The 24657-nt window shown below is 48.1% G+C and overlaps 1 protein-coding gene across 4 annotated transcripts in view; it reads left to right on the top strand.

Moving 5' to 3' along the window:
* Positions 1-24657, top strand: part of PKM (pyruvate kinase M1/2) — a 34642-nt gene that overhangs the window by 936 nt on the left and 9049 nt on the right. For all 4 annotated transcript variants that reach the window (XM_066388112.1, XM_066388113.1, XM_066388115.1 and 1 more), the window contains exons 2-6: positions 12736-12902; positions 13813-13904; positions 20528-20659; positions 21544-21730; positions 22732-23002. In XM_066388112.1, the coding sequence (XP_066244209.1) occupies positions 12749-12902; positions 13813-13904; positions 20528-20659; positions 21544-21730; positions 22732-23002 (836 nt within the window). In that variant the 5' untranslated portion in view covers positions 12736-12748. The remainder of the gene's footprint in view (positions 1-12735; positions 12903-13812; positions 13905-20527; positions 20660-21543; positions 21731-22731; positions 23003-24657) is intronic.

Genomic DNA, 24657 nt, shown 5'->3' with positions numbered 1-24657 from the left:
TCGCCAGGCTCCATCCTGCTGCGGCGGGGCTGCACGTAGCCCCTGGAATCTACTCCGCCGGACCACGCCTCTGCTTCACGTTGCCTGAGAGATGTGCCCACATTGTAGAACGCAGGGTGGGGTAGAGCAGGTGTGTGCTTGGCTGCAAGGACCGCGTTCTTTCCATACGAGCTCTGTGTTTTTTTAGAGCTGTTTTGAGGAAAGGGATGGAGACCGGAAAGCCTAAGATCAGTCGTAGCCCACAGAGCTCACAGTCTCACCAGAAAACGCAAACAGCCGTTTTCACTGGTGAGGAAGGTACACCCTTCTTGCTTGGAGAGCAGGGGAGGGAGGTGCCAGGACATCTCACAAAGTGGCATCACATTGGGTTTGAAGAAGCAGGAAAGCACCTTACATTCTGAAGGTTATTTAAAAGTCAGTTCGTGGTAAAGCACCTTTGGTTTCTTATCCATGTCCTTCAAACTCAGGTCATCATCAATCCTCCTGTACGAGAGAACCTGATGGATAGAGGCATTTGGAAATTGTCAACAGACCTTTAGGATCAGGTTTGACTCATTAATATAAGGTGATATTGCAGATAATTCAGCCTCAGGGCCTGTTTTCCACGTGCAAACTGAGAATAACGTTTTTCTCATGATAGTTGAAAGGATTGGTTTCTGAACGCACGCCTACGTGTATATATGTTGAAAAATCAATGAAGTGTCTAATCTCTGGTGAAAATTAATACAGAATCGGGTTCTAGGGCTCATCCTCATGCCATCCCTATATACACACTCGGTTAATCTTTGCGAGTCTCTAAATACTAGGTATCTCTTGGAAACTCGTCCCTTCAGGGATTCCGGTACAGGGTTTACAGAGTAACTAATTGTAAGGTCGGTGGCTGAGTTACCCACGTGACCAACCCTCTATCCGCCGACCTTACACTAATAATGTTACTTTGAAACTCTCCACTTGCAACAGGGTTCTTTAGTCTCCTAAGAATGGGGATCAGGAAGGAATAGAGGGGGATTTTAATCTTTAGTGTTGGGCTATAAGAGTAGAAACAAAGTTGCAACACGGAGAAATCTTTAGTTCCATCCTGACTTGCCTGGTACTAGAATTGGCTTTGCCATTTAAGTGTAAAATTAGGGTTGGAGGCAGGTGGCAGTAGCCCCCTCCTGGCTCCGCTGTGGGTGTGGCCACTCCAGCCTAGGGTAACAGTCCTGACCTAGGCCTCCCACTATGCTGCATTGTTAGCAAATAATTTGCCCTCTGGTTTTTCCAGGGTGCTGCTGTGAATACAGTGGGGCTGTTCTGAGGGGCTAGGTATGTAACCCATCTTCAGGTCGTTGTGTGGGGGTGAGGGAGGCTCTGTGGGGAAGATGACTCAGCCTCGCAACTTAGCCGCTTTTGAGAGAATTATCATCGTTGGGTGAGTGGGAAACTGCATTATTAATTTGGCAGGTTTAAAAAGTTCCCTCTCCCCCTTCAGTGAGTCAAATAATGAACCACACATTTCCCCCAGTTAAAAATGTCTCAACTGAGTGAAAAAATGGTTTGTCCAGATCCCCAGGCTCTCTATAATGCCCTAGGAACAGAAGTGCAGCGGGCAGAGCCCTGCACCCAGTCTATGCACCCACGTTCCCGAGCCTTCTGTGGTGGGCATGGCAGCCTGTGGGGATAGCGCCTGGAACAATGTCCTTGAACTCATTTCTGAGTTACTAGACTTGAACCAAAATATGTGGACATTAGGCTCTTTCTTTCTAGTACAGCTGTTCTCGTGTTAAGCGTGGCATTGGAAGTACATAATTTTAGTTTAACTTAGTTAAATTCATAGTTTAACCAAGAGCCATTAATGAATCTTTAAGAAATGTTACCCCCTGAGATTTGGCAAATTTAGTAGCTGTGACTCCAATCAGAGTTAACACCTTATGGGAGTTACTTATGCAGCTTGTGTGTTGTGACATCAATGTGGAATCACAGGAAAAGCCATTGCAGTTCTGAAGCTGTTTATTTCTTAATATTGAGGCAATGGAAGAAATGAGGAAATGGCTGTGAGCAGGAAGGTAGAAAAAAAATATAGCCTTTGCATGACAGACTCACACTACATGAGTTTTCATTTACTTAGCTTCAGCTTTTATGAAGGCATGCCAGGAGGTGTTATTCTGACCCAAAGCTAAGACCGAGATCAAGGTAGGGGAAAGTGACTCATTTGACATTCTTTCTCAGTCATTCTGAGGATCCCCATTCAGATCCCAGTTGACTGGCACACCACAGGAATGAGTCACCCATGTGAGCAGAGCAGTTTTCTTGCAACTTTGTGAGATGAAGAAATTATTTTATTTGGTTAAAATTCTTATAGTACCTTGAGTTATCACTTTAAGCATCAAATTTTGGTATAGGTGGGATAGAGCCAAATGAAGACCATTCCTAATGCCATTCCTAGTACTTTCTGGGAACTTGTATTTTTCACCAAGAGCCAGCCTTAGGCTAGATCAGTGATAGTCAACCTGGTCCCTACCACCCACTAGTGGGCATTCCAGCTTTCATGGTGGGCGGTAGCGGAGCAACCAAAGTATAAATAAAAAGATAGATTTAACTATAGTAAGTTGTTTTATAAAGATTTATTCTGTCAAACTTAGCGAAAACCTGACATAAAGTACTTGGTAATTATTATATGCTTTAACTTGCTGTAACTCTGCTTTATAAATTTTATAAAGTAAAGTTACTTCCCTACTTTATAAATCACCATTACTGTGGAACCGGTGGGCGGCTAGAAAATTTTACTACTAACAGAGATACAAAAGTGGGCGGTAGGTATAAAAAGGTTGACTACCCCTGGGCTAGATAAATGAAGTCTGCTTCTTCAGGGCTTCATCAAAGAAGCTGTTTAGGGAAAGGTGAGGTGTGGTGGGTGGTGGCCTGCAGCCTCTGCTGGGCCTTTTGGCCTCCTGATTTGACTGATTGCTCAAAGAGGGAGACGTTGGCTGGCTGGCCACGGAGCAGCACTGCCCCTCCCTGCCCCTGCAGCGGCTGTGTCAGTCTGCACGTAGGAGAGCCAGGCTGCAGTACCTCTGCTGGCCTCTGAGGCTAACCTCCCCCACTTCTGACTGTATGCAAAGCTGGGGAGCTCTAAACCTCTCTTCTCTGAGGTCAGCAGTGAACAAGCTGCATTTGGAAGTCAGGCAGCGGCTGTAGTGGGGAGATGCCAGGACCCGCTGTGATAGGGCAGCGAAGCTGGTGGTCATAACATTTCATTCAGAGTATGAGCTGGCTTAGCTGATAGCAGTTGGGAAAATTCTCTGAAAGGAGGCCCATCCCGTCTAAACACTTTTTTTAAAATTCCCATTGATTTGAAGGAGAGAGGAGAAGCATCAACTTATTGTTCTACTTAGCTTTTTTATTTAGTTGTGCACTCATTGGTTACTTCTCATAAGGCCAGACTTTGAGCCTGTGACCTCTGTGTACCAGGACAACACTATCCACTGAGCCCCCAGGCCAGGGCCCTTTCTAAACATCTTTAATCAATTTACAGAGAGGGAATATTTAGACAACATGTGTCTCTGCTGTCTCAGGTGATGAGTCAGCTGAGTCAGTTTTGGAATGAAATGAAACCATGCACATTTGGGGGGAGCCCTGAAGTTTTGATCTAGGTAAGAGGTATGGAGACAAAGACTTGATATTTGAGGCACCTTTTATTATTATAAGGGAGCATACTCACAAAAGTTAGCCATCAGATGGTTGAACATTTAAAAAGTTTTACAGTTTCAAGTGTTGGTAAAGGGGATTGGAAGGCAAGAACTGACATTTCTGGTTAGTTGAAAGTGGATATAGCCACTTTGGAGAGCAATTGAGAAATATTTAGTAAAACAGAAAATAAGCATACCTTGTGGCTCAGGAATTTCATTTCTGGGTGTATAGACTCTCACACCTGCACAAGGAAACGTGCAAGGAGAGTTGTTATAGCACTGAAAACTGGGGGGGGGGGGGGTATTGGTTTAATAGGGGGGAGATGGCCAACCAGTAAGGGAATACCAAAATAAAGCATCTAGCTGTGCAGTGGACTGGTATAGCATCTCATAGGAATTAACCAGATCTGTACACTAACCAGATAGATGTTAAATGTGCCAAGTGAAAAAGCAAGTTTAGTGATATTTGTATAGCACACGACTTAGGGCATTTTAGAGATTAGCAGTATCACAGGTGGTCGGTGTCAATGTTTTTGATGGGATGTGAAAGGGCTGAAGGGGCCTGGGGGTGGAGAAGAAATAAACTGTAAAATTGTAAAAAAAATTTTAGGTCTAAAAATAATCTGGCCAAATGTTAATGTCAGTTCTGGGTGGTAGAAATGCAGTTGTTTAATATATCTTTAGTTGAAAACAAAGCAGAAGTAAACCCAAGACCAGTCAGACTAACTAGGTTAACTAGGTCAGTGCCCTTGGCAAGCTGGCATGGCCCTCCTGCCATTCCTCCTTTTTCTCCCTGCAGCTGTGATACAGAGCAGTAGTTCCTGTAAGTGCTGAGGCCCATCATCCAGCTTGGTTGTGCCTGACCTGGAAGGGTCCTAAACCAAAGTATGAGTTCCGTGCCCGGAAGCCCTGCCTCATTCTCTCAAGCCTCATAAGGAGGCACCGTAATAGCACAGCAACATCCAGACTTCCTTCTTTGGGCTGAAACCAGTTCTCTGCTCGGAGTGCCTGCGATTAAACCAGGAAACCCTTGGCATGTGAGGACAGCGAGGTTTCCCCATCTTGGTACTTCCTGCCCTGGATTTATTTGGCTGGTCTTTCTGGGGTTAGGCCCATTTAGCATCAGCTTTTGTGTCCTATTCCACACTCTAGTTTGTGAAAGGACCTTAGGCTCTTGCTTATAAGTCTTTCTTTTTTTATAATAATGGTGCTTTATTTATTTATTTATTTTACAGAGACTACTGAGAGAGGGACAGACAGGGACAGACAGACAGGAACAGAGAGATGAGAAGCATCAATCATCAGTTTTTCTTTTCTTTTTTTTTTTTTTTTTACAGAGGCAGAGATAGGGACAGACAGACAGGAACGGAGAGAGATGAGAAGCATCAATCATCAGTTTCTCGTTGCGCTTTGCGACTTCTTAGTTGTTCATTGATTGCTTTCTCACATGTGCCTTGACCTTGGGCCTTCAGCAGACCGAGTAACCTCCTGCTGGAGCCAGCAACCTTGGGTCCAAGCTGGTGAGCTCTTTGCTCAAGCCAGATGAGCCCGCGCTCAAGCTGGTGACCTCGGGGTCTCGAACCTGGGTCCTTCCGCATCCCAGTCCAATGCTCTATCCACTGCGCCACCACCTGGTCAGGCAATCATCAGTTTTTCGTTGCGACACCTTAGTTTTTCATTGATTGCTTTCTCATATGTGCCTTGACCGTGGGGCTACAGCAGACCAAGTAACCCCTTGCTTGAGCCAGCGACCTTGGGTCCAAGCTGGTGAGCTTTGCTCAAACCAGATGAGCCCGCGCTCAAGCTGGAGACCTCAGGGTCTCAAGCCTGGGTCCTCTGCATCCCAGTCCGATGCTGTATCCACTGCGCCACCACCTGGTCAGGCGCTTATAAGGGGTTTTTGTTTGTTTGTTTGTTTGTTTTTTGTATTTTTCTGAAGCTGGAAACGGGGAGAGACAGTCAGACAGACTCCCGCATGCGCCCGATCGGGATCCACCCGGCACGCCCCTGTGGGTGACGCTCTGCCCACCAGGGGGCGATGCTCTGCCCCTCCGGGGCGTTGCTCTGCCGCGACCAGAGCCACTCTAGCGCCTGGGGCAGAGGCCAAGGAGCCATCCCCAGCGCCCGGGCCATCTTTGCTCCAATGGAGCCTTGGCTGCGGGAGGGGAAGAGAGAGACAGAGAGGAAGGAGGGGGGGTGGAGAAGCAAATGGGCACTTCTCCTATGTGCCCTGGCCGGGAATCGAACCCGGGTCCCCCGCACGCCAGGCTGACGCTCTACCACTGAGCCAACCTGCCAGGGCGTATAAGGGTTTTTTTTTTGTTTGTTTTTACAGAGACAGAGAGAGAGTCAGAGAGAGGGATAGACAGGTACAGACAGACAGGAACAGAGAGAGATGAGAAGCATCAATCATTAGTTTTTCGTTGCGCATTACAACACTTTAATTGTTCATTGATTGCTTTCTCATACTTGCCTTGACCGCGGGCCTTCAGCATACCAAGTAACCCCTTGCTCGAGCCAGTGACCTTGGGCTCAGATGAGCCCTCGCTCAAGCTGGTGACCTCGGAGTCTCGAACCTGGGTCTTCCCGCATCCCAGTCCGACTGTGCCACCACCTGGTCAGGCCGGTTTTTAAGTCACTTCTAGCCCTGAATAAATAAAAGCAAAGGAATATTACTTGAACCTACAGGTGTGTTCATTTTGTTGCAAAACTGGGCAAACTAGACTTTCCTTTCTGTTATGGGGCCTGCTGAGGGTGGAGCAGACTTCAGATTCACATATCTCAGCTAAAGATTGCTTATCCTCCATAACCCATCCCATGTGCAAATTCACAGTTGTCATCTATCTATTTCGGGATGCATGCCCATTCACTCTAGACCCGGCTTGGACTTGGTTCTGTGGCTGGCCTGCACCTGTTCGGATCTTCCTGCTGCCACAGTCAGCTGAAGCCCAATCTTGGGAATTACATCCCCCTGCTCCATCATCTGGGGAGAGAGCTCCTAGGGAACGGGCTGGCCTATGTGCTTTGTCCAGCATGTTGTGATGTAGACTGGACCTTCTAAAGATGTGGAAATTGATGAAAGGCCTTCATGCTGGTTTGGAGAGTAGGAAGCCTGAGTAGCAAATTGATACCAGAGTGAGGAAGACAGGTGCCACTGTTACTGGGTTAGTCTGGGTGGTGAGGCTGGCATCAACTGGTGCAGAGATCCTGGGCTGGTTACAGACTGGCTCAGGTACGTGCAGGCTCATGGGCCAGGCTGCTTGCCAGAGCAGAGTGGCATGGGCCTTTGTGAGAGGTAGAATAGGTGGAGTGAAGAGTGAATCTTTTCCAGAACAACTTGCCAACAGTGCAGGCTCTAAGAAGTAGCATGCCAGGGATTTTTTATACAAATCCCTCCACCCCTTGCTGGTTTCTGAGGAGTGAAATGAATGAAGTAATCAGGAGCCCCTTGAGATAGGAAAGGAAAAGTGGGACTAGGGGCCTCTGGAGCTGAACTGGGACCGCCCGCTGAGTCCTGACTGCCTGCACTCAGGTCCCCTTTGGTGTCTCGTTTCTCGCAGAGGAGAAATGGCTCTGAGGAGGCTCCTCCTGCAGGGGCTCAGGCTCAAGAATGAGGCTCCTGTACCTGGGCACAGCAGTTCTCGCCATCAGTGGATGCACCGGACTTCCAGTGCTGGCTGGAGGTTGGCTCTGCATGTCTGTGCGTCCCGCAGAGGAGGGTGTGGTAGTGAGGCCACTGTCAAGGGCAGGGCCACGTGTCCCCACAGACACTGTCCAGATGTTGGTGTGAGTGGGGGGGGAGCTCTTCCCTGCGGCTGGCCCTGAGAGACTGGGGCTGAGGCTGCCGTCCTGGGGCCAGCAGAGTCCAGAGGGTGCTGTAGGCAGAACTGCAGGTAGTTGGCACCATGTGCTTGGAAGAAGCAGCTCAGGGAGGTCCTTGGAGACGGGCAGGAGAGACCAGTTAGTGACCAGGGATGAGACATGGGGTCTGTTTTGGTGATGTGCTCTGAGGACATGCTGAGACCCTGTAGGAATCTGGACCCACTTGCTTTTTTTGGGGGGTGGGGTCATTGCTGATATATATTTCCACTCAAATAACCAAGTTTTCATTTGTTATTTTTGTACTTAATAGCATAGGTAAACAAAAGGTCAGACCTTGTAAACCTCAATTTAGTCTGAGGTGGTGAAATAGGGTTAGTATTTGAGCTCAGTATACTTATATCTGGTCCTGGGGGCAGGCTTCTGTGCCAGGACACCTTTGTCACAGTACTGTGTGGTGGAGCCTGAGGACAGACTAGACAGGACAAGAAGTTGTCTGGATTTGAGCATATAACTAACAGGTTTTTTTAAGATTTTATTTATTGATTTGAGATAAAGAAAGGTGGTGGGGGAGGAGTACGAAGCATCAACTTGTAGTAGTTGCTTCTCATGTGTGCCTTGACTGGGTAAGGCTGGGGTTTTGAACCAGTGACCTCAGCACTGCACCACCACAGGTCAGGTACTAACAGGTTTTTGACATTGAATTTTCCTGTAAACTGTATTACTTTTTTTTTTTTTTTTTTTTTGCTTTGAGGTTCTGAATGCACCAGTTGACCTGTGAAACTGTCCAATTGTAACTTAGGTCCTAAGATGCCTTATCTTACCTGCCACATTTAAACAGTATTCCTAAAGTGCATAAAACAATAGTTGCCTAATAGAACTGGGAGCTTCACATTTGTTTTATTTTTTATTATTATTTTTAGCAAGAGAGAAAGAGAGACAGAAAGATTCAGACAGATAGGAAGCATCAACTCATAGCTGTGGCACCTTAGTTGTTCACTGACTGCTTCTTATATGTGCCTTGACCAGGGGCTCTAGCTGAGCCAGTGGCCCGTCAACCTGCACTGAGGCCCCCTATGGTGTCTTGTTTCTCGCAGAGGAGGAAGTGGCTCTGAGGAGGCTCCTCCTGCAGGGACTCAGGCTCAAGAATGAGGCTCCTGTATGTGGGCATGGTGTGGGACGGACATGATAATGGGCTCAAGCTGGATGAGCCCATGCTCAAGCCAGGGACATCTGGGTTTCAAACCTGGGTCCTCAGCATACCAGGTTGACACCCTGTCTACTGTGCCACCACTGGTCAAGCACACTTTTTTAAATTTCAATACTTTTACCAAGATGCTTGTAAATATATTATTTCTGGAGGAGGTATATTTGTAATTTTTCTTATAATAAAAATATTTTATATCAGTAAATTTATTAGTAAAGACAAGAAAAAATTTTGCTGTACTCCTACCACCACAACATGCTGTTAATATTTTGGTAGCTACGCTTCCAGACCTTTTATGGATGTTTAATTTAGTATCCCTTCCCCCTGAAAAAGGAGGAGGGATCAGGTTTCTGTAGAGCAGGGGTCCCCAAACTACGCCCGCAGGCCGCACTACGCCATTTATCTGCCCCCACCGCACTTCCAGAAGGGGCACCTCTTTCATTTCTAGTCAGTGGTATTGTATGTGGTGACGCTGCAAAGCGCAATGTTGCTCATGTACAGTACTACTTCCAGTGACGCGGGACGCACGCGTCATGGCTCCGGAAGCGCATCATATCACTTGTTACGTTAGCAGTGACAAATATGGAACCAGACATTGACCATCTCATTAGCTAAAAGCAGGCCCATAGATCCCATTGAAATACTGGTCAGTTTGTTGATTTAAATTTACTTGTTCTTTATTTTAAATATTGTATTTGTTCCCGTTTTGTTTTTTTACTTTAAAATAATATATATGCAGTGTGCATAGGGATTTGGTCATAGTTTTTTTTTATAGTCTGGCCCTCCAATGGTCTGAGGGACAGTGAACTGGCCCCCTGTGTAAAAAGTTTGGGGACCCTTGCTGAAGAGAATAGTGAAATAATAGTAAACCACATGTTTAGAGTCTTTACAGGAAAAGGAATATTTGGGTGTTAGGGGAGGGGGAAAAACATCGTAGAGGGGCCAGCAAGAACTTATTTATTTAGTTAGTTTAAAATTTTAGGGGGCGGTGTTCTACCCATCTGGGACCCTTGCTCCATTGCAATCGGAGCCATTTTTTTAGCACCTAAGGCGGAGGCCATGGAGTCATCCTTAGCACCCGAGGCCAACTCGCTCTAATTGCGCCTTGGCTGCAGGAGGAGAGAAGAGAGAGAGAAGCAAGATGGCGAGGGGTGGAGAAGTAGGTGAGCACTTCTGTGTGTCCTGACTGGGAACCGAACCTGGACATCCACATGCCAGGCTGACACTCTACCACTGAGCCAACCAGCTAGGGTCAAGAATTCACTTTTACCTATGAGTTTTCTGTTACCAGTTTCATGGTATTTGCTTGGGAGGTTTGTGTTTTCCTTTGTAACATCACTGAATGTCTAGGAGCAGCTACCACCTGAATACCTGGTTATTAAGGTAATTTTTTCATTACCTCAAAGAGCTTTAGTTATACTCAGCCTTTACCTTAATCCTTGTACAGCTCCAAAGAGAAAACCTTACTCAGCTCTGAGCAGTTTTTGCAAGTGGGGCCAAGGAGCCACCCTGAGCCAAAAAAAGAGCATTATGTCACCGGAAGCTCAAGCACAGAGAATACAAGGTATGACCTGATAATTGGTGGCCCAGCCAGTTGTCTGCAAGGAGACCCTAATGTCTCGGGCCTACTAAGGAGCCAGCTGGTGCTTTCTAAGAAGAGTGGGGCTGGTTACCCCAACCCAGTTTCGCAGACCTTTTTTGTTCATGACACAGCCTTCAGACTGTGTGGCTCTCTCCACTTGGAGGCTCCAGCAGGGCCTCTGTGTTCCTACTGGCTCCGTGTGCTACCTGGTACCGTCTCCTCAGTAGTACCATTCCCTTAGTGGCCAGACTTACCCAAGCCCACTGGTGTTATGAAGGCATGCACTCCTCTTCAGCTGTGTGTGCAAATGTGGGAACCTTGGCTGCCCGGGCTGGCCCTCCAGTAATTCAGAAGTTCCTCAGATTTGGGCATGGACGGGGTGCAGGTACAAATTTGCTTTTGGCAGAGATGCATTAAGACTCATGAAACAGTGTTCAGCACACACGGGATATGTCCAGGTGCTGAGAGATGCAGAACCAACCAGGTTGTGTGGAGAGGGGTGATGCTGATTTTCAGGACCTGGTGCTTAGCAAGGTGAGGAGGCACACAGCGAAAGGAACAGTGTGCTTGCCATGTGCACAAGTTAGCCAGTCTCTTATGTCCCCATTTTAAACATTTTAGATTCTGTAGTTGAGGACTTGTTGCTCACAACTGGTCACAAAGCTTCTCAGGCTTTTACCAGACTTCTTGAAGATGGCAGAGACAATTTAGTTGTGCACTCTTACCAGAGCCACCCAGAGAGGCCCCAAAGTCAGGGATAGAGGGAGAAGGAATAAGGTTATGGGAAGGGGTGCTTTGATTTGGAGCCTTCCGATTTAGGAGGATGTGGGACAGGGCTAAAGAGGGATTTGTTCCTGAGCCTGGGATGAAGCATTTAGGCTTGAGGGTTTTAGAAGGAACAGCCCCTTGGTCTAAGAATTTGAGGAAAGGGACAGTCTTCTTTTTTTTTTTTTTTTTTTTTTTCATTTTTCTGAAGCTGGAAACAGGGAGAGACAGTCTGACAGACTCCCGCATGCGCCCGACCAGGATCCACCCGGCACGCCCACCAGGGGCGACGCTCTGCCCACCAGGGGGCGATGCTCTGCCCCTCCTGGGTGTCGCCATGTTGCGACCAGAGCCACTCTAGCGCCTGAGGCAGAGGCCACAGAGCCATCCCCAGCGCCCGGGCCATCTTTGCTCCAATGGAGCCTTGGCTGCGGGAGGGGAAGAGAGAGACAGAGAGGAAAGCGCGGCGGAGGGGTGGAGAAGCAAATGGGCGCTTCTCCTGTGTGCCCTGGCCGGGAATTGAACCCGGGTCCTCCGCACGCTAGGCCGACGCTCTACCGCTGAGCCAACCGGCCAGGGCAGGGACAGTCTTCTGACGAGAAATGTCAAGCTTCTGCTCATATCCTTACCTGACAGTTCTTCAAGGGACTGGCTGTAAGTGTCTCACTCCTTTTCTCACTGGCTGAGTGAGTTTACTATAAGGCAGTAATGAATGAGAGCAAAGGTCAGAAAAGTTGTCAGGATTGTAACCTGGGCTGGTTAATTACCTGGAACAGACAGTCTTTGTTACTGGGAGTGGTGTGCTTGTCAGAGTTGTAAAGGGAGTTGGCATGGTGCATGGTTGGGGAAAAACATCTGACAGGCAACTTTAATCTCATGTTGCAAATGGAATTGTGATAATTTTAGAACTAGACCAGCACAATGGTTATCCTGGGTTTTATGCAAATTGCTTTGCACATCCTGAAGTCCTTCTGATCAAAAGTAGATAGGGTTTTTAGTCGCAAACTCCTGGGATGAAAAGATTTTGCATTCAGGGTTCCAGTGTTCCGGGATCAGTTTTTATTGCCTATCAGTGGTCTGGGACCCACTCTCAGGCCTGGAGTGTGTCGAGCAATGACTTTATATGGTGTTTTGGGTTAGTGAAAACCTAGGAATCTAGAGCAAGGAGAACTGCCTGAGTGTTGGCTGTCTCGACAATCAGGAACATCACTTTGGGTTTGGGGGGGCATTGTTAAGAGTCAGTATGGGTGCTCCAGCCTGTAGTGGATGTTTGTGGCTTTGAGACAAGTTTTCATACAAAGATCTAGATTTACCAAGGTTCTAAACTAGGAAGGAGTCAGTTGTTTATGTCACTGGAAGATGGTTAGTTTTCTTTTGAGGAAGCTCCTTCAGGGCACGTAAAATGATGTTGTTGATATGATTAGCAGGAAAGCTGTCGGGGTAGAAACTAGCCCAGTGTGAGGGAGGTCTGCGTGCAGTGGATGCTCAGGAAGTACTTGCTCATTGTCCCGTGCGCCCTTTGCGTGACTCAAGGAGCACCACATGGCCAGGGTGTGAGGGGTTACCTGTGGCGTGTGCACAAAGCATGTTGATTGATTTAATGTATCAGCAGGAAATGGCCTTCCATGCCAAGTGGTGTAGTAACAACCCAGGCTTCTCAAACTAATCACGCCCTTTGCTTCCTCTGGACCCAGGACCTCAGCAACAATGCCGAAGCCCCACAGTGATGTCGGGACTGCCTTCATTCAGACACAGCAGCTGCACGCGGCCATGGCCGACACGTTCCTGGAGCACATGTGCCGCCTGGACATCGACTCACCGCCCATCACAGCCCGGAACACAGGCATCATCTGTACCATTGGTGAGTGAGTGTGCCCCCCCCCCCCCCCAAATAAGGCTTCATGTGACAGTGTTCTTTTCTCTCCTGAATAGACTAAGTGTAGCAGTCCTGGATACTGAGCAAGATTCTGCACAGATTCTTATGGGAACTGATAGCGTAGGAAGTTGCAATAAAGTATTGGTATGCTTTATGTTTTCTGCTAAAGGCAAAAGTTAGAGAGCATCTTCCTTAGCATGTCTTTGTAGGAGTATCTTGGAGACTTAGGAAAGATGTATGTTTTTTTCTTCTTCTTTTTCATGTGAGCAGAGGGGTGATAGAGACATAAGACTCCCACATGTGCCCTGACTGAGATTCGCCCGGCAAACTCCATCTGGGCCATTGCTTGGCAACCAAGCTATATTCAGTGCCTGAGGTGAGAGGCTCAATGGAGCCATCCTCAGCACCCAGGGCTGATGCACTTGAACCAATTAAGCCATGGCTGCAGGAGGGGAAGAGAGAGAGAGAGAGAGAAGGAGAGGGGTGGAGAAGCAGATGTTTGCTTTCCTTTTGTGCCCTGGCTGGGAATTGAACCCAGGACATCCACATGCTAGGCCGATATTACCACCGAGCCAACTGGCCAGGGCCAGAAATATTTTTTGACATTCTCTGTATGACCAAGTGTCATTGGTTGGACATCTGGCTGGGCTTCCAGGAGAGCAAAGAGGGCTAGCCAAGTCTTTCCTGGGCTTCCCTGATTAGATGGGAGCCTGTAGAATTTAAAGGCAATAAAAGTGTGCCCCTAAATTAAGAAAGTGGGCTAACACAGTAATAGCCATGTATGTGGCTTTTTAAAAAGAATATTGAGCTCTTTGGGGGGTGGGAAACCCAAGCAAGTTTCAAGTGTATATCCTTTGAATAATTAAGATTTTTGTCTTTAAAACTTTTTTACTAGGCCCAGCTTCCCGATCAGTGGAGATGTTGAAAGAGATGATTAAGTCTGGGATGAATGTGGCTCGTCTGAACTTCTCTCATGGAACTCACGAGGTGAGCGTCAGCTGGGCAGCTTGGCCACTGGGGTGGCATGTAGGAAGCAGGGTGAGGATGCAGTGGGCCAGGCAAGAGCAGATCTGGGGTTTACAGCCAATGGGAAGAGTGCCATCAATGGCCTGTCCTTGCCTACTCTCCTCCCCCTCTCCTGCCATCTCCGTTGGCCACACCTCCTTGACAAAGAAGACCTTTGTTGAGACATGGACAAGAGTGTGGGGAATATGGGGAGGGGGGGAGGAGAGGGAGGGGTTGGGGGAGGGGAGGGGCACAAAGAAAACCAGATAGAAGGTGACGGAAGACAATGGGACTTTGGGTGATGGGAATGCAGCATAATCAAATGTCAAAATAACCTAGAGATGTTTTCTATGAACATATGTACCCTGATTTATCGATATCACCCCATTAAAATTAATTAAAAAAAAAGAAGACCTTTGTCATTGGCTGTGGTCCTCCCATGTACTTGTACCACCATGAGCCCATGCAGAGGGACGTAGAAAAGTGCTGCCGGAACCTCTCTGAGCCATTAGCTGCCCTGGCCGTAGGGCTTGACACGCCCACCACGGTCTTCTGTAACAGCTCACACTGCAGGGACAAAGGCTTACCCTGCAGATGGACTCTGGTCTGGTTTAGGATGACCGGGCAGGCCCAGGAGAAGGGCTTCCACTGTGGCTCTCACACTGACCCTGTCTGGCATTTCATACTTCACTTCCTCAGCGTTGTGTTCAAGCTGTTCGTTCCCAGGGGTTCCGGTCCATTCAGATAAAACTGAGTCATAACACTTTCCCAGGAGCCTGGTAGGATTATGTTAGTGCTAGGGCTGCTCACGAGCGGACTTGACCTGGGGACAGACCCACGGTCCAGGGGGCTGCTCTTGGGAAGTCTTCTATTCCTGCTTCTGTTCCCAAATTCGGACAAGCTTATTTTGAGGAGTGTAGGAGTATAGGGGCTCCCTGAGGGACAGTGCCTTTTTAAAACCTTCAGGCTCAACCATAGGCCCTGGGATTTCACACTGGCATTGATAGAGGAGAAATAGATGAGGCAGACTTCCCCTCTCTTGACTTTAATACCTCTCTTTTTTTAATTTTTAAAAAATATTTTATTTATTGATTTTTAGAGAGAGGGTAGAGAAAGAATAGATAGAAAGGCAAGGGAAGGAGCAGGAAGCATCAACTCACAGATGCTTCCCGTTTGTGCCTTGATCGGTCAAGCATGGGGTTTGAACCAGTGACCTCAGTGTTCCAGGTCGACTCTTTATCCACTGCGCCACCACAGGTCAGGCCATGCTTGTTCAGAATAAAGAAAATGCTGCCCTAGAAGAGCAGGGGGAGAAAGGTTGCCCTCTGGCATTTGGAAGTTGGTATTAAGTTTGAGCTAAAAATAAAGCTTCAGAAAGAGCCATCCAAGAGGTGAATTCTTCCTTTCTGGAAACATGAGACTTCATCATAGCTTCCTTAGCCCGTGGGAAACAGCCTATAGCCTGGCAAGTGGCAGCCTCTAAATGTCACGGGGGCCTGACTAAGTTCAGAGGATCCATGTTCAGCAGGCACCTCAGACAGGTTAAGACATGTCTGCAATGACATTCTGTCATTTTCCAAAGCTGGGGGTCCTCAGCAGGAGTCACCAGAAGTCACTTCAAGAGTTAGCTTGGGCCCTGGCCGGTTGGCTCAGCGGTAGAGCATCGGCCTGGCATGCGGGGAACCCGGGTTCAATTCCCGGCCAGGGCACATAGGAGAAGCGCCCATTTGCTTCTCCACCCCTCCCCCTCTCCTTCCTCTCTGTCTCTCTCTTCCCCTCCCGCAACCAAGGCTCCATTGGAGCAGAGATGGCCTGGGCGCTGGGGATGGCTCCTTGGCCTCTGCCCCAGGTGCTAGAGTGGCTCTGGTCGCGCAGAGCGTCGCCCCATGGTGGGCAGAGTGTCACCCCATGGTGGGCGTGCCGGGTGGATCCTGGTCAGGCGCATGCGGGAGTCTGTCTGACTGTCTCTCCCCGTTTCCAGCTTCAGAAAAATACAAAAAAAAAAAAAAAGAGTTAGCTTGGCCCAAAGAGAGAGCTGAAAACATCACAGCTGCTCCCTGCTGCTGGATCAGGGAGCCAGGGTCTACAGAGGAAGGAGCTGAAATAGATTTTAAGAAGTTGACCTTTACTGGGCTCTATAACTTCTATCCAGTAAAATAACACCACACAGCCCCAAAATGGCAAGGGTGAGTGCTATCCATTGTGCCTGCTGAGGGGCCGACTCAGGCCATTTTATTTTATTTTTTTAAACTGTAAGAGGCATTTGGAGATAATCTGTGCTTTAACTCTTATTCACAGATTAGGATTGGGATAAAAACAAACAAACAAAAAAAAACCCAAATCTCTCCTATGGGTTTATTTTAGGTTTTTGACCAGGATGAGGTTGTCTCTGCAATCTGGGTTTTAGAAGCTGATCTGAAAGTGTCCTAATGTTATATATAATGTCAAGTAGACAGGTTTCAGTTTGACTGCACAGCACCTTGTGGCTCCTGACCTGCAGCCGGGTTGTGCTTATACAGCTCTTCATATTTTAAATACTCTTCTGAGCAGAACACTGAAGTTGCTTTCTTTCCCTCGCTCTGACCGAGGAGTGTCCACCGTCTGCACAGGACCCTTTCACAGCATGACCACAGGATCTCTAGCCCCCACGTCTGTCTGTTTACATGGCAAACATGGGCAAGGTGTGCTTTCACTGAGCAAGTGGTCCCGTCGTGCCATGTTGGCCAGAAATACTGACTTCACTAACCAAGCTGTAGAGTGTTGCACAAGGACGACATTGAGGGGTGGGATTTTTCAACTGGTAACATCCAACAAGACCACAGCTGTGGTGGGAGGAGACTTCAGTACTCCTTCTAAAAGTGTACCAGAAGATGACAGTGTAGAGAATTTGAGTAATATAATACCTAATAATCAATTGGTAAGTGTGTATGATTCTGTCTCCAAGACATAAATGCATATTTATTTAAATTGCTAATGTTTCAGAAATATGTTAGGCCACAAAAAGGAAAATAAAACCTCAAGTTTCGTAAGTAGAAATTATATAGGCCACATTTGCTGACTTAGCCTTTTTTTTTTTTTTTTTTTTTTACAGAAACAGAGAGAGGGACAGACAGACAGGAACAGAGAGATGAGAAGCATCAATCATTAGTTTTTCGTTGCACATTGCGACACCTTAGTTTTTCATTGATTGCTTTCTCATATGTGCCTTGACCGCAGGCTTTCAGCAGACCGAGTAACCCCTTGTTCGAGCCAGCGACCTTGGGTCCAAGCTGGTGAGCTTTTGCTCAAACCAGATGAGCCCGTGGTCAAGCTGGCAACCTCGGGGTCTCGAACCTGGGTCCTCGGCATCCCAGTCCAACGCTGTATCCACTGCGCTACCACCTGGTCAGGCTTGCTGACTTACCCTTTATAGAAATTGAGAACAAAGTCTAACATACTAAGTAGAAAATCTGTAAATTTGAATGCAGTTGTCAAGCGAGAGTGTGAAAGTAAATGAAATAAATACATATTTAATACAAAACACTAGGGGGAACCCTAAAATAACCTTAAACAGGTGAAGGAAAGGAGTTGATTTTAAAGCATAGTTTAATGATTAAAATAGAAAATAAATTCAACAAATTAAACCAAGAGTTGGTTCTTTGGGGCTAAAAAAACAACAACAAAAAACAGGAAAAAAAAACAATAAATCAAAAAGTCCTGGAAAGTCTGGTCAAGAATAAAAGAGCACAGAAAAGACTATAAATGGGAAAGGGACTATTTATTCTACATTAGAAGAGAGTTTAAAAGTCATAAAATGACTTGTAGCTTAATTTCTTATATAGAGAGTCCCTGGGTTCAAATGAGATAGGTTCTGTAGGTTTGAAAATATGTAAGTATTTATATGCACAGAAAAGTGGAAGTAAATACTATGTTAAGACAAACATCTCTCTAAGTTGCATTTAATAGGTAAATGTACCTTTTTCAACTCACATACAGATTCAACTAAAGAACAAACCCACAGAACCCATCTTATTCGTAACCCAGGGACTGCCTCTACATTGAAATGAAATTGGATATTTTCCAACAATTAGATCGTAAGATCTACCTCTGCTCAGAACACCAGGCCCAAATGGCAGTTATATATTAAAGTCATGACCCATGACCAAGTAAATTTTATTCTGGAAACACAGTTTGCATTGAGATTCAATAGTTTGATCAGTATAATATAAGATAATGATAGTAATAGGTAGCATTTATTAAATAGTTTCTATGTGCTCATTTCTGTTCTAAGTAAGTTATGTATTCTGTTACTCCTCACATTAACTCTGAACATGGGGCATTTAACTGTATCCAACACCCATTCATTTACTATTTCTCTATTGTTTTCTGTATGATTTTTATTGCAAGTCAGGATTAGAAAGAAATTTCCATAACTTACAGTAAGGAACTCTACTTCAAAGAGCCAGTGGTCCTCATTGTAGAGTTTATCTGAATTAGCTGAGATTTTCATATCCAAGCTTTAGGCAACACCATGCTTGGCAATCAAGCTCTGGTTCAGCTTCCCTCTGGCCTCCTGCTTGCAGGTGCTGCTCTCCAGGATGATGGTGGTTATAGGCCAAGACCCATGAAGTGCTGAGCTAGGTTCTTCTTATTGGCACTGTCATACTGATTACACTATTTAAGAACTTTTGACACCTAAGCTTTGAGTCAAATGGTAACGGCAAATAGAGAAAGAGAAGGGGGTTGGCCCTGGCTGGTTGGCTCAGCAGATAGAGCATTGACCTGGCATATGGAAGTCCCAGATTTGATTCCCAGTCAGAGCACACAGGAGAAATGGCCATCTGCTTCTCCTCCTCTCCCTCTCCTCCTTCTTTCTCTCTCTCTCTTTCTTTCCTGCAGCCATTGCTTGATTGATTTGAGTACACTGGACCCAGCACTGAGGATGGCTCCATGGAGCCTCTGCCTCAGGCACTAAAAATAGCTCAGTTGCGCCCTGGCCGGTTGGCTCAGCGGTAGAGCGTCGGCCTGGCGTGTGGGGGACCCGGGTTCGATTCCCGGCCAGGGCACATAGGAGAAGCGTCCATTTGCTTCTCCACCCCCCCCCCCTCCTTCCTCTCTGTCTCTCTCTTCCCCTCCTGCAGCCAAGGCTTCATTGGAGCAAAGATGGCCCGGGCGCTGGGGATGGCTCCTTGGCCTCTGCCCCAGGCGCTAGAGTGGCTCTGGTCGCGGCAGAGCGACGCCCCAGAGGGGCAGAGCATCGCCCCCTGGTGGGCATAGCGTTGCCCCTGGTGGGTGTGCCGGGTGGATCACGGTCGGGCGCATGCGGGAGTCTGTCTCTCCCCGTTTCCAGCTTCAGAAAAAATACAAAAAAAAAAAAAAATAGCTCAGTTGCAAGCATTGGCCCCCAGATGGACAGAGCATCGGCTCAAGACGGGGGGTTGCCAGGTGGTGGATCCTGGTTGGGGCACATGAGGGAGCCCATCTCACTATTTCCCCTCCTCTCACTTAAAAATAAATTAATTAACCTGACCAGGTGGTGGCGCAGTAGGTAGAGTGTCAGAGTGGGATGCAGAGATCCCAGGTTCAAAACTCCGAAGTTGCCGGCTTGAGCACGGGCTCATTCAGCTTGCACATGGGTTCACCAGCTTGAGTGCGAGGTCTCTGGCTTGAGCATGGGATCATAGACATGACCCCATGGTCGCTGGCTTGAGCCCAAGGTTACTAGCTTGAGCAAGGGGTCATTTGCTCTGCTGTAGCTCCCTGGTCAAGGCACTTATGAGAAAGCAATCATTGAACAACTAAGGAGCCATAACGAAGAATTGATGTTTCTCATCTCCCTTCCTATCTATCCCTATCTGTCCCTCTCTCTGTCTGTCTCTATTTCTGTCAAAAAAAAAAAAAGTAATTAATTTAAAAAGAGAGAGAAAAGGCTGAAAAGAGAGAAGGTTGAACTCAAGACTTGTTGCAAGTGAGAAATAGGAATAGCAAAAGGCAGTTGGTTCAGAGAAAGGCACTTTCCACCTACCTCTATTCCACATTTGCCTGTAACCAGACTCTAGAAAATAATTCTAAAAGCAGGCTTGTGTGACCTTAGCAACAGGTCACTGCTAATAATAATAATAAATACATAACAGGCTACTTATCTTGGGCCACTTTTAGCTTAAGTAAATAATTTGGAGTTTGAATTATAGATGGAATTAATAGAGAAAAGCTCAGAATTGCTCAGTACATTCAGCATCTGGCATTGATGGACAGACCGGTGTTATCCAAACACCAGCCTGGGATTTTCCTCCTGTCGTCCACTTTATTTGATATGTGCTGAGGACAAAAGAACCGGTGAGGGGATACAGGCGCTTTTTCTGTTGAGATGTGTCTACACCAGGGGTCTCAAACTTGTGGCCCACTACACCATGCCTTTCACGGTTTTTGGTGGCAGTTCTCGGAAATGTTTCTGAGATTTGCGCTTGGAGTGAGTTGGTGTTGTGGTGGAAGTGGTAGAAGCCAAGGAGGTTGAAAAGGCAGGGAGCAGGTGGAGGAGGCCTGCCCTGAGCAGTCAGCTTCAGCTCCAGCTCTGGTTGTGGAAGGACATTCACCCTCTCCTCACTTCTTTCCTCTCCTCTCCCTAGTACCATGCAGAGACCATCAAGAATGTGCGCACAGCCACGGAGAGCTTCGCGTCTGACCCCATCCTCTACCGCCCGGTTGCTGTGGCCCTGGACACTAAAGGGCCTGAGATCCGAACTGGGCTCATCAAGGGCGTGAGTATCCTAGGGAGAAGCAAGTAAGAGGCCCGGAGGTGTCCTCAGCCATTTCTGCCCTGCTGGAAGCCACGTTCCTCAGAGTTTAGGTGTATGAATGAGGGTTTGATTCATCACTGTTCCAAAAAAAAAAAAAAAGGTGAAAGGTGTTGATTTAATTGGCCCTGGCCAATTAGCTCAGCTGATTGGCTCAGCAGTAGAGCATCGGCCCTGTTTGTGGAAGTCCTGGGTTTGATCTCTGGCCAGGGCACACAGGAGAAGTGCCCATCTGCTTCTCCACTCTTTCCCCTCTTCTTTCTCTCTGTCTCTCTTTTCCCCTCTGGCAGCCAAGACTCTGGGAGCAAAGTTGGCCCGGGCACTGAGGATGGCTCCATGGCCTCTGCCTCAGGTGCTAGAATGGCTCCTGTTGCAGTGGAGCAACACCCCAGTTGGGCAGAGCATCGCCCCCTGTTGGGCATGCTGGGTGTATCCCGGTCAGGCGCATGTAGGAGTCTGTCTGTCTGTCTGCCTCCCCCTTCTCACTTTGGAAAAATACCCCCCCAAAAAAAGTTGATTAATCAACTTGGCTAAGAAACAATGCCAAAAAGGAACCAGTTTTACTCTTAGAAAACTACTTGCAAATCTCTGCTGTTGGAGAGTGATCTGTCTTTCCCCCTCTGTCTTTAAATAGTATAACTAAAACATTGTAGGTTTATCTGGGGTTGTTTCCTCGAAATATGCTGTTAGACAATGGGATTATTTATTCCCAAAGGAGAGAGCTTTACTGTTACTTCTACCTGAGATCTGAGCATCATTCCCTGGAAGATAGGGCTTCTTTTCCTGCCTGGAGGGCTGCCTGGCCCTGAGGCCCAGGCCTGTGGTGCATTTTACTCTCTTGTCTGCAGAGCGGCACCGCAGAGGTGGAGCTGAAGAAAGGGGCCACTCTCAGGATCACGCTGGACAACACGTACATGGAGAAGTGTGACGAGAACACCCTGTGGCTGGACTACAAGAACATTTGCAAGGTGGTGGAAGTGGGCAGCAAGATCTACGTGGACGACGGACTCATTTCTTTGCTGGTAAAGGAGAAAGGTAGGTCTGAGACCAGCTCCCGTGTCTAAATTTCCTGGACATGAGGAAGAGAAAAAGCTTGTTTAGCTGTTAGCAACATGGAGTCTGTAGTCTCAGGAATTCCCTTTTAACTCCTTATTCTCAAAAACAGACTTCAGCCCTGGCCGGTTGGCTCAGCGGTAGAGCGTCGGCCTAGCATGCGGAGGACCCGGGTTCGATTCCCGGCCAGGGCACACAGGAGAAGCGCCCATTTGCTTCTCCACCCCTCCGCCGCGCTTTCCTCTCTGTCTCTCTCTTCCCCTCCCGCAGCCAAGGCTCCATTGGAGCAAAGATGGCCCGGGCGCTGGGGATGGCTCTGTGGCCTCTGCCCCAGGTGCTAGAGTGGCTCTGGTCGCAACATGGCGACGCCCAGGATGGGCAGAGCATCGCCCCCTGGTGGGCAGAGCATTGCCCCATGGTGGGCGTGCCGGGTGGATCCCGGTCGGGTGCATGCGGGAGTCTGTCTGACTGTCTCTCCCTGTTTCCAGCTTCAGAAAAATGAAAAAACAAAAAAAAAAACAGACTTCAGTTCTGCTTACTCATGCTCTTGGGGAGCATCCAAGAAGATTTCTTTTTATGTTTCCTCACCACTGTGGGGTCTCTGCTTCCTCCCTTAGCCCCTCATATGATATGTACAGGACTCCCATGTGTCTGGGAATAATGGCTCCTATTGTAGTTAGACACTGTTATAAGAATTCCACGTGATAACTTGTTTACATTTTAAAACATCCTTATCATTAGGTATTCCTATTTAACGGGTGAGAAAGCTGAGTCACGGCAAAGTTAGTTGACTTGCTGGAGGTTACACGGTTACTGGTATTGGGACTTGAACTCTGGCAGGATGGTGCCACTGCCCACAGTGTGCTGCTGTCCTGCTTGCTGCATTGGGGACAGAAGTGTCAGCTTTTTGTTCCTTCCTTTCCCTGTTAATGACCCGTGCCCTTCATTTGCTCTGACTCCCACCTACTACTTCATTCTGCCAGGTGCTGACTTCCTGGTGACAGAGGTGGAGAATGGTGGCTCTTTGGGCAGCAAGAAGGGCGTGAACCTCCCTGGGGCTGCCGTGGACCTGCCAGCCGTGTCAGAGAAGGACATCCAGGATCTGAAGTTCGGGGTTGAGCAGGATGTTGATATGGTGTTCGCGTCCTTCATCCGCAAGGCATCCGATGTGCATGAAGTCAGGAAGGTCCTGGGAGAAAAAGGAAAGAACATAAAGATAATCAGCAAAATCGAGAATCACGAGGGGGTTCGGAGGTAAGTGCCCCACCATCCAACCTGCCGCCTCCTGCGCCAGCCCAGCTGTGCTCTGTGAGTGCCTAGCTGCCTGGGCATTGGGGTGTAGGCTCCTGAGTTTATCCCCAACCCACCGAACCAGGCTGTCCTAAGGAGAGGAGTGAAAGGCATTGGTTAAAAAAAAAAGAGGCCCTGGCCAATTTGCTCAGTGGTGGAGCGTCGGCCTGGCGTGCGAGAGTCCCGGGTTCAATTCCCGGCCAGGGCACACAGGAGAAGCGCCCATCTGCTTCTCCACCCCTCCCCCTCTCCTTCCTCTCTTGTCTCTCTCTTCCCCTCCCGCAGCCAAGGCTCCATGGGAGCAGAGTTGGCCAGGGCGCTGAGGATGGCTCTGTGGCCTCTGCCTCAGGCGCTAGAATGGCTCTGGTCTCAACAGAGCAACGCCCCAGATGGGCAGAGCATCGCCCCCTGGTGGTCATGCTGGGTGGATCCTGGTCGGGCGCATGCAGGAGTCTGTCTGACTGCCTCCCTGTTTCCAACTTCAGAAAAATACAAAAATAAATAAAAAAGAAAGAGAGGGAGGGAGGAAGGAAGGAAAACTGTCCAGGTGATTGGGATGCCAGCATCTTGACATTGTTCCAGAGACCCAGGGACTGACCTTGGAGACCTTGGAGAGGGCCCTACTCACAGGATCAGGAGCAGTCATGCTATGCTCCTAATAAGGAGCACTGCCGGTGTTTGCTAGAATGTAGGGACCACCAAGAGGGAAGGCAGTGGGTTTTTAGGAAGGGGCCTTTTTGGTGCTATGCTGAAGGTTATAGCTTCCTAGTCTTCATTCAGAAAGCAGCTGGTGAGGCCCAGTGACCAGGCTTGCTCTGGCATGGTGACAGCTTCCCAGAGAGGGCCATGCAGCTCTACTTAGGCTTAGATTATCCCATCTCAGCTTCCCCCCTCTCCAGTGCTCACCATCTAGAGCAGTGGTCCCCAACTTTTTTTGGGCTACGGACCAGTTTAATGTCAGAAAATATTTTCACGGACCAGTCTTTAGGATAGGACACATAAATGTATCACGTGACCGAGACAAGCGTCAAGAGCGAGTCTTAGGTGGATGTAACAGAGGGAATCTGGTCATTTTTAAAAAATAAAACATCGTTCAGACTTAAATAATGTAAGTTATTTATTCTTTCTCTGTCGACCGGTACCAAATGGCCCACGAGCCAGTACCAGTCCGCAGCTGGGGGGTTGGGGACCACTGATCTAGAGCAGAGGTCGGGAACCTATGGCTCGTGAGCCAGCTGTGGCTCTTTTGATGGCTGCATTTGGCTCACAGACAAATCTTTAATAAAAATAATAATAACGGAAGCCCTAGCCGGTTGGCTCAGTGGTAGAGCGTTGGCCTGGTGTGCGGAAGTCCTGGGTTCACTTCCCGGCCAGGGCTCACAGGAGAAGCGCCCATCTGCTTCTCCACCCCTCCCCCTCTCCTTCCTCTCTGTATCTCTCTTCCCCTCCCGCAGCCAAGGCTCCATTGGAGCAAAGATGGCCCTGGCGCTGGGGATGGCTCCATGGCCTCTGCCTCAGGCAATAGAGTGGCTCTGGTTGCAACAGAGCGATGCCCCGGATGGGCAGAGCATCGCCCCCTGGTGGGTATGCCAGATGGATCTTGGTTGTGCGCATGCGAG

This window comes from Saccopteryx leptura, chromosome 6 (assembly GCF_036850995.1).
Source record: "Saccopteryx leptura isolate mSacLep1 chromosome 6, mSacLep1_pri_phased_curated, whole genome shotgun sequence".
Lineage (NCBI taxonomy): Eukaryota > Metazoa > Chordata > Mammalia > Chiroptera > Emballonuridae > Saccopteryx > Saccopteryx leptura.
Note: the sequence above shows the minus strand (reverse complement) of the source record. Positions and strands in the feature narration are given on the sequence as shown.